Source organism: Uranotaenia lowii, chromosome 2, assembly GCF_029784155.1.
Source record: "Uranotaenia lowii strain MFRU-FL chromosome 2, ASM2978415v1, whole genome shotgun sequence".
NCBI classification, from domain to species: domain Eukaryota; kingdom Metazoa; phylum Arthropoda; class Insecta; order Diptera; family Culicidae; genus Uranotaenia; species Uranotaenia lowii.
In genome coordinates, this window is record NC_073692.1 from 246,458,277 (window position 1) to 246,468,777 (window position 10,501).

At 41.2% G+C, this 10,501-nt stretch overlaps 1 protein-coding gene across 1 annotated transcript; it reads left to right on the top strand.

Annotated features, from left to right (window-relative positions):
* Positions 1 to 6,840: 6,840 nt before the first annotated feature.
* LOC129742481 (uncharacterized) lies at positions 6,841 to 7,488 on the top strand. Its single transcript, XM_055734381.1, has one exon. It carries the CDS (start codon positions 6,841 to 6,843, stop codon positions 7,486 to 7,488), a length of 648 nt encoding a protein of 215 aa, XP_055590356.1.
* The last annotated feature ends 3,013 nt before the right edge of the window (positions 7,489 to 10,501 follow it).

Genomic DNA, 10,501 nt, shown 5'->3' on the forward strand with positions numbered 1-10,501 from the left:
AAATGGGTGAATTGTACGGTGAGCTCGAATTTTGAATGATATTTTGATCCAACATTTTTCTAACTTGTTGATCAATTTCGTGTTTTTGAGATTCGGGAATCCTGTAGTTTTTTTATATAAACTGGAGATCTATCATTGAGTAGGATCTCTTGTTCATAGAAATTGTTGACGGTTAGATTATCCTCTTGCAATGCAAATACATCATGAAACTGCATGCATAAGTTTTCAATTGCTTGTTTTATTTGAGGGTCAGTATGGTTTAATTTCAATTCTTTCAAAAGTTTTTCGTTTCTTGCGCCTTTTGATGTGTTTTCAGTGATCATGTTTTGAATATGAAAACTTCGCAGGGGTATCATAGTAGGTACAAAATTTGTCGGAATAAATATATTTTCGGTGGATGTGTTAATAAATTTAACGAATTTGTTATCGTTATTAATTATGCAATTTGCATACATTAATCCTGGTTTGATTTGGTTCGCAATTGTAACCATATCTTCACTCATGTTTGGTATTTCTATTTTTTTAATAATTTCACATCTTGGTGGAATTATTTGTTTTGTCAGTGTTTTTTCATGTATTGGTATTGTAATATAATTATTTTCAAAATTTATGTTTAGTAACCATGAGTTATAATCTAAACAACATTTGTAAGCTGCGAAGAAATCCCTTCCCAGAATTCCATCTGTAGGAATCGGGAAGTTATCGTCAACAAGATGAAATTTATGATTTATGATAATTTCATCTGTTTGTAAGCCGGTGGTAAGGCTTCCATAAGAATTTATAATACCTTTGCCAATTCCTGCAATTGAACAGAAATCATTGATATTATATCCTTGTCTTGGTTTTAATTTTGAAACTTTCAAAACTGAAATGTCTGAACCGCAATCTATCATGAGGCTACATTGCTGTTCAGAACACTCTATGTTTAAGAGCACGAAATTAGTGGCGGACAGGTTAATTGCATAAACTATCCCTGTTGGGAACCTAAAAAATTTTGTGGTGGTTCAGGAACATGTTGTGGAATTTGTTGGTATTCTGGCATTTGTGGGCTATTTTGTTGTTGTAAATGTGGAAAATTTTGTGTGAACGGTTGTTGGGCCATTATGAACATCCCATGATTACTTGGATGTCCACGATGAGACCAGTTTCCTCTTCTCTGCTGAGGACATTGGTGAAAACCTCTGTATTGATTCGAATTTCCCCGGGTGTTATAATTAAAGTTGTAATTTCCCCGGTTTGAATTATTCCTAGGAAAATTATTATAATTTCCCCGTGAATTTAGGAAGTGCCCACGGCCATTTCCCCGATAGTACTGTGTGTTCCTACCACGCATCGATTGATTTACTCTACCAGCCGTAAATATTTTAGCGACAGAGGTGGGCGTTTCCAGAGAAGTTTCACACTCTATCATCTTCTGAGTGGCGTCGTTAAGTTGAGTAAAAGTCCCTGCCTTTAAAATGAGTTTTGTCTCATTATTTTTTGCTCCCTGGATGAGGGCATCTATTCCATATTTAGTGGACATTTTATTCGCAGTCTCTTGAGGAATTCCATCCCTCACATAGACTGTCTTAATCTGGCTACAAATTTTGTCAATCTTGTCACAGAATTCAGCCAAATCGCTATTCTGTTTTATTGTTTTCAGTTTGGCGATCAAACTGTCTGCTGAAACTTTGGAGGTGCAATTTGATTTAACTGCATTAATCATCTCATCTACTGTTTGATTAACATTAATTGCTTGCCTCGCCTTGCCAGTGAGGCGAGTGCGTGCTACAGTTAATGCTGCCGCAGCTTTTTGTTCCTGTGGGGCTTCAGCAAATGTTTGGTCAACGATGTCGTTAAAAAGACTGACAGCGTCAACAAAAGAATCTAATAATTCTGGGGCACCATCATACGTTTGTATGAGGCTGGTGCCCAATTTAATATCTACTATAGGCATAGTTTGATTTTGTTGTTTTTCCCCTTTTTTACTAGTTACTCGTCGAGAGCTATTAGTAGTAGTTTTTAATATATTTTTTGGGCTTTTCGACTTTGGTTTGTTAATTTTATTTTCAGTCTGTTTCAATTTAATTATTTGGCTTACTTCGTGGTTCCATAATCTTGTTTGTTTGCAGATTGCATTGAATTGTTCTGAAGGGATTACAGTACAGTTTTCTTGCAAAAAGCGTTCTATCGTTTGGAATAGTTTTTCATTCAGCTGCTCCTTCTTAGTTAGAGTTTCGTCTGTTATTTTATTGTTAATTGATTTTTTTAAGTTAGTGTGAAGCTGTTTCAGGGATTCATATTCTTCCATTACCGTTATGAAGAATAATTGTTAAAGTTATCCTACTTGTTTTCTGCTGCTGTTGTCTCCTCGATACTCATCTCGATAGCTGCTGCAAAGCAGTGGAGGTACACTCCTCGACGCTCAGAAAACGATGCTCTCCTTTCGCTGGTCTGACAAAGCTGAGAAACTGGTTGTTGTTATTTCTTCTTCAATGGGATCAGTACGTTCCACATTTTCACGTTTATTTTGTTTTATTTGTTTTTATATATATTTTTTTTATTCACTGTTTGCATATTTCAGAGCAATGCAGACGCTCATAAAGTTTATTTAAAGTTTTTAAAGTTTGGCTACGTATCACGTAATACAGTAACACCGGAAGTTAATTTTTCGTTCCACTAAATCACCCACTGTGATCCTCCAACGTCTCATATAACAAAACTCCATATAACTGTGCTCCGGATTGCCGTTCACTATTCACCCACTGTATTTGTTTATTTATTACTGATCACCTCGGACAAATTTGCCATTGACCGGGCGGCGTTTTTCACTGCGCGTTTACGTTCGCGCTTTGTAATAATTTTGTATACAATTACAATCAGCTGCGCTGACAACATCACGATAATTATCCACAATTTTGACTCGTTACTAATGTGATACTCTTCATGCACTTCTAGTGCATTTAAAATGTTAACCTGCGGATCGTTCGATGTTTGTGCGTTTTTGGTGTTTGTGGTACCCATTTTAATTTAATTTTAATGTTTTTGATTTTCACTGTTCACTTCATTAAACATTAAGAAACTTCAATGTATCACTGTTACGGTCGCCATGAAACATTACCATTAAGAAATGTTCGGACTTTCACAGGAGTGACCACATTCACAGTTTAAGGTTGGAATCAATCTGTTTATTCAATTATTTTAGTCTTTACAATATACCTACTGGAGGTACCTGGAGTCGATTATGGGTTTGTTATTTACTTGATCGCGTGATCGCTATAAAGAGAGCGAGGATAACGAGAGAGGGGTAAATACGTTTGACGATGAAGGTCATTAGCACCAAGTGCGCTAGACAACGACACTTTGGGTGCATCGTTCTAAAGACTTAATATGAGCTTACGTTTTTGTGCCATGTCGTAATTTATTGCAAAGTACCGTGGGTCTTCGAACTGCTCTATGCACTCATTTACATGTGTTGCATAAGCATTTCGAAGGCTTGGATTAAAATTGATTGCTACGTGGGAATCGCGCATTTCACATGCTACACATGCAACACCGAAAGCTATTTGGGATGCATTGATTCGTGTATTCGAACGCAAAAGTATTGCCAGCCGGATGTACCTCTACAGGCAGATACTGAACCTGCGATTCGAATCGGGCAGCCTCCAGGAACATTTCCTCAAATTCGATCGCCTGGTGAGGCAATATCGTGGAACCGGTGCAGTGTTGGCGGATTTAGATGTGATTTGCCATCTACTGGTCACCCTTGGATCGGCATTTTCGACAGTCGTCACCGCCCTCGAGACGATGCCCGAGGAAAACCTGAATCTGGAATTCGTCAAATGCCGCTTGCTCGACGAGGAGATAAAACTCAGAGGAAATTGTGTTGAGTTGGAATCCCCAAAATCGTCTGGAGCAGCTTTCGTTGGATCGAAGAAGCCTCGCAAGAAGAAGAAGCCGCTAAGGTGCTACGGATGCCAAGAAGAAGGACACAAAATTTCGGAGTGTCCAAAGCAGCAGTCCTACCGAGGCACCAAGCAGGAGAAGCCAAAATTTAAGGCAAATTTGGCAGACGCGAAAACAGTTTCGTTTGTCACTTTAACCGGCAAGAACGATTTTTCGGGACACCGGCGAGTGCTGTGGTTTATTGACTCGGGGTGTTCAGATCATTTAGTGAAAGACAAGTACCTGTTCCAAGAAATGAAACCCCTGAAGAAACCTGTGGCAATCGCGGTAGCCAAAAACGGCGAGTCAATTGAAGCTCGGTACATCGGGACAGTGCGTTTGTTTTCGGTAGTAAATGGCGAGTGTATTCCGTGTGAAGTAAACAATGTACTTTACGTGCCATCGTTGCGGTACAATTTGTTCTCCGTGCTGAGCGTCGAACGGAAAGGCTTGAGAGTTGTGTTAGATGACGGGAAAGTTGAAATCTGGAACAATTCCGAACTCGTTGCAACCGGGTCGCGTCGCGGCAAGTTATACGAACTGGACTTTTATACCGAAGAAGAGTGCCAAAGTGAATCGTTGTTGGCTTGCGGTCGGATCGCGAAAAGTTTGGAACTGTGGCATCGTAGATTCGGACATGTAAACAACCATCAGCTCGAACAGCTGATCCGTAAAAATATGGTGCAGGGTTTACCGGTCGCGGAGTGTGACGTTTCGGACAAAAGTGTCGTAGTGTGCGAGCCATGCATCGTTGGCAAACAAACGCGTCAACCCTTCGCGTCGTTTGAGGGTAAACGATCGTCGCGAATTCTGGAGTGCGTTCACTCAGATGTGTGCGGGCCAATTTCGCCGGTTGGTCGGAACGGTGAGCGGTTTTTCGTGACGTTCACAGACGATTGGAGTCACTTCGCCATGGTGTACACGATGCGACAGAAGCGGGAGGTGCTTGAGTGTTTTCAGCACTACGAAGCTTTGGTGTCGGCAAAGTTTTCGGCCAAGATTTCCAGATTCAAATGCGACAATGGAGGAGAATACCAAAACAAGGCTTTTATGGAGTTTTGCCGTCGGAATGGAATACAGGTTATGTTCACTGTGCCTTATACCCCTGAACAAAACGGCACGAGCGAGAGGATGAATCGTACTCTCGTCGAGCGTGCTAGGGCTATGTTGCAAGACGCGAAAATTGATAAGCTGTTTTGGGTGGAAGCGGTCGAGACCGCTGCGTACGTTGTGAATCGGTGTCCGACGAGAGCCAACGATTGCGACAAGACGCCTGCTGAGCTGTGGGAAGGACGAAAGCCGGACGTGTCAAAACTGAGAGCTTTTGGGTGCGTCGTATACGTCCACGTCCCAAAGGAACGCCGCAAGAAATTGGATGCGAAAGCGTGGAAGGGAATATTCGTCGGATATTGCCCCGCTGGATACAGAGTATGGAATCCTGCAACGAAATCAGTGGTTCCGGCTCGAGACGTCGATTTCCTGGAGACGGCGGTTCCGGTTGGAGAGCTGAAGCAGCAGAACAGTGATGAGGTAGTATACCTCGAAGAAAACAGTGATAAAGAAGAAGAAAACAGTGGTAAAGAAAAAGGCAACAGTGATAAAGAAGGAGAAAACAGTGCTAAAGAAGAAGAAAACAGTGTCCAAGAAGATTGTACTAGTGAATATGAAGAAGATGAACTGTTCTCTAGTATAATCGAAGAAGATGCGGAAGAAGAATCGGAGATCACCGGAAGTGGCTCTGGTGGTAGGTCGGTTCGAGTACGTAAAGCCCCTGTGTGGCATCAGGACTACGAAGTGGATGCTAGTTTTGCCTTAAATGCACTGTCGTATGTGGAGGACCTCCCAGAGTCACTGTGCGAGATGCGGAAGCGTAGCGATTGGGCTTTGTGGCAGCGGGCGATGCAAGACGAGATGGATTCGTTGGAGCGAAACGGAACGTGGACCTTGTCGAAACTGCCGGAAGGAAGAAGCGCCATATCGTGCAAATGGCTTTTCAAAGTAAAGCCAGGTGAAGATGGGCAACCAGCTCGGCACAAGGCGAGGCTGGTCGCCAGAGGGCTCAGCCAGAAGCGAGGATTTGATTATTTGGAGACGTACTCCCCAGTGGCCCGGCTAGACACGTTGCGAGCAGTGTTAGCGTTGGCAAATAGTGCAGGAATGGTCGTCCATCAAATGGACGTAAAGACGGCCTTCTTAAATGGTGATTTGTCAGAAGAAATATACATGTGTCAGCCGGAAGGCTTTGTGAAGAAGAAAGATCTTGTCTGCCGATTGAATCGCTCGCTCTATGGACTGAAACAAGCTTCGCGACAGTGGAATGAACGCTTTAACGCATTCGTGAAGAAAATTGGGTTTATCCAAAGTGTAAATGACCTCTGTCTGTATACACGCGATACCGGACCAGATCAGGTGATCATTGTTATTTACGTTGATGGTGTGCTAGTGGTCAGTCCGTCTGAAAAACTTGTCCGAAGTGTGAGAGAGTGTCTCGCGAAGGAGTTTGAGATGACTGACGTGGGTGAAGTCCGTCATTTTCTAGGCATGAAGATAGAAAGGGACAAGTCGAAGAAAGTCCTACGTATCACCCAGCGTCGTTACCTGGAAAGCCTCCTTTCTCGTTTCCAGATGGAAAACTGCCGTCTAATCGCTACGCCCATGGAGAACCGTCTCAAGTTAGCGAAAGGAGAAGAATCAAAGAGGACCACACAACCGTATCGTGAGCTCGTAGGTGTGCAGACTGGTCCGACGTTTGGAAGTAGCATCCGCGGGTCTCCAGACCGCACCTAGCCGGGGGAACTACCGCGCTGCCTCACAGGGTTCACTCGCTCGTTGTCGCTGACTGACTGCCGACTGGCGTGCACACTCGTGTCGGATGACGAAGTGTCGGTTTTATCCATTCACACAGTAGGGTGTGTCATGTACGTGTCGCTTACATCCCGGCCGGGCTTGGCTGCTACCGCCAATTATTTCAGCCAGTTCCAGGCCTGCCCTAACGAAAGGCACTGGGTGCAGCTACGTCGTGTGCTCCGATACGTGAAAGGTACACTGAATTATGGATTGGTGTATGAAGCAAGCATCGATGGCCCGATGCTGGAAGTTTATACGGATGCTGATTGGGCCAGTGACATTGTGGATCGTCGCTCGGTGTCTGGCGCCGTTTTCAAGTTGTTTGGTGCCACGGTGAGCTGGATCGCTAAGAAGCAGGCAACTGTATCTCTGTCCTCAACGGAAGCCGAGCTGGTTGCCCTTTGCAAAGCTGCGTGCCACGGCCAGTGGTTGATCCGAGTCTTGAAGGATTTGGGCCTATCCGTCGTTGAACCAGTTCCATTCCACGAAGACAATCAGTCGACTATAAAGATCGTTTCCAACCCAAAGGATACAGGTCGCTTGAAACATATTGATGTCAAGCATTTCTTCGTACGAGATTTGGTTGAGAGCGGATGCATCAAGGTCGACTACGTTCCATCAGCAGAACAGCAGGCGGACATCTTAACCAAGAGTCTTCCTGCCCCGACATTCAGGAGATTGCGTGCCAGTCTAGGATTGGCTGACTGCAGTGTTTGAGCGGGCGTGTTGAGAGTGCAAACCCTGCGTACATCTCTAATTGCGCTCCCCTTCGATGACGCTGAATGCGTTCCTGTTTTTATCGCAGCTGTCAAATGCTGCTAATGGACTGTTTCCGTTTTTGTTAACACTCTTAAATTAGACCTCGAACAATAAACACGTTTCTTTTTGTTAACGCGAGTGTCCGAGTATTATTTTGTTCTCCGTCGTCCGAATTGCCCATAACACTTTAGTCTTGATCTATTACATGGAAAATGAATTTTCCATGAATTATTGAAACGTCAATCAAACACAACCGATTTGCAAATCATAGCCTGTGGGGAATCATGGGCCACATAATGTGGGGTATCTTAGGGCACCTGTATTTTGACGTTTTTATACACATTCATAACTTAAAATAAATTTTCCGGATTTGTTGATTTTTTTTTTACCAAATGAAAAGTTATGAACAATATTCTGTCAATTTCATTCAATGCTATAGAAACGAACATAAATCCCGTATAAGGATTTTTTTCCAAAACGTTCGCGAGACAGGTTTTTGAAACTATTCGATCATATACAGCTCTCTTATTTATTTTACTCATCCAAAATTGCTTGAAAACAACTAAATGAATTATAAAATTACAGTTTTGGGTCAACTCATAAACTTTTCTTGTTATTTTGGTCATTTGGTGGCCACAATTCGCCACCATTTTTTTTTTCAAACTAAAAGAAACTGTTTTTAAAACAGTCAAAATCGGGAAAAGTTGAAAAGTGTTACATGATGCCCCAGTTGACGGTTCTCATCTAATATGACTTATCATGCATAAATATGGAAATTGCTTGTTTGAAAACTATCATGGTGTTTTTGTTAATTTGAGTAAAATGATTAATGAATATAATAAAAATAAGTTTAAAAAATGTACGAGCCAGAAATGCATGGAAGCGTGAAATTGATTCTCGGGAATTGTGAATTACCTATTTTATTTGTTTCCTTTTCAAAGTATTTCATTCAAATATGTTTAAATCGGTACCAATCACGGTATTTTATTCTTTGTGGTTGCTCTTCTCTAGACCTTACATTCTATATTCGTATTTTAACGTGGCATCATGACTAACAGAATCAGTTTGCACGTTTCTATGAGCATGGTTCTAACAGGTTCGAACCGCCTTTTTCGAGCTACTGCTGCTGATATGTACATATGTAGGTATAAGCTCAAAGCAAAACTACAACATACTTTCATCTGCACCTTTCTCGTCGGCTGGTATGTAGATGCATAAACTAAACAGGACTTTTCAACATGAATAAGGACGACGACGTGTTGACTTGCATGTGTGTACCTATATTCTGTGTGAATAGATTGTTTTTGAAACTCCAGAGTAACATTTTTGCGTGAACCGTTATCGCAAAAAAAACATTCAAAGCTATAGAACTTGGCGTAAGGTAGGAATACATTTTATATCAATCAAACCTATGTTTTCATGAACATTGAAAACCCAACTGCAACTGCATTGAAATTGGAATGACCCAAAGAGAAATTCATTTAAATATTAAGCTCACCCACTAATGAACATTACACCCGTTATTAGCCAACAATCCGACAGCGTCATGAATAAAGTATTTACGAAATCCGCCGTAATGACTTTGGTTTTTTTTGCCACAAACGGGAACGACTGTGAAACTCCAAATTTACTCTTGTTGTTTTGGTGGCAAAGGCTTTGGTAGCACATTTTCATTCCGGTTCTTTTTTTTACACTTCCAAATAACCACGTTCCAGTTGTTTCTCACTTTAGCTCGCCGTTTATCCCGTGGTATCCATTCATTCCAGAATGTAATTACACTGATCTTGGGGGAATCACTCGAGTTCAAACTAAAGCTGAAGAATAATAACCAGAGCAGCCAAAGTTGCTAAGCTCTATTTTTTTACACTCCTTCAACACTGTACTGTGTAAAACAGAGGTTAAAAGGCGAGTAAAAATTTTATGAAATTTGTGAGCGAAAACTTATCGAAAGGAGACGTATTTCAATCTTTTCTAGTGGATTTGAAATCGATATTTTCAGACATCAATCATTTGAGTTTAGAATATAAGCTTTAGATAAGTATTTGTGATATCAAATAGGGTTAATAAGGACGAGGGGATGAAAAACGACAACAAATCGAGAAATAAGTACAATACTTAATCTTATATATAAAAATGGAGGCATTTTCTTTGTGATAACATCACGTATGAATGGTCGGTCGGAATGAAGTGAAATTTGGTATCCGAGGGTTTTTTGTGTCAGAGATGGTTTGTATAATAGTTTCAAGAATCTCACTTTCTATGAAAGGGGGGTCCCCATACAAAGTTATCTCTTCTTCACATCTTCTTATATATAAAAATGGAGGCATTTTCTTTGTAATAAAATCACGTATGAATGGTCGGTCGGAATGAAGTGAAATTTGGTATCCGAGAGTTTGTTGGGTCAGAGATGGTTTGTATAATAGTTTCAAGAATCTCACTTTTTATGAACGGGGGGTCCCCATACAAAATTTTCTCTTCTTCACATCTTCTTATATATAAAAATGGAGGCATTTTCTTTGTAATAACATCACGTATGAATGGTCGGTCGGAATGAAGTGAAATTTGGTATCCGAGGGTTTTTTGTGTCAGAGATGGTTTGTATAATAGTTTCAAGAATCTCACTTTTTATGAAAGGGAGGTCCCCATACAAAATTTTCTTTTCACATCTCTTCTTATATATAAAAATGGAGGCATTTTCTTTGTGATAACATCACGTATGAATGGTCGGTCGGAATGAAGTGAAATTTGGTATCCGAGGGTTTTTTGGGTCAGAGATGGTTTGTATAATAGTTTCAAGAATCTCACTTTTTATGAAAGGGGGGTCCCCATACAAAGTTATCTCTTCTTCACATCTTCTTATATATAAAAATGGAGGCATTTTCTTTGTAATAACATTACGTATGAATGGTCGGTCGGAATGAAGCGAAATTTGGTATCCGAGGGTTTTTTGGGTCAGAGATGGTTTGTATAA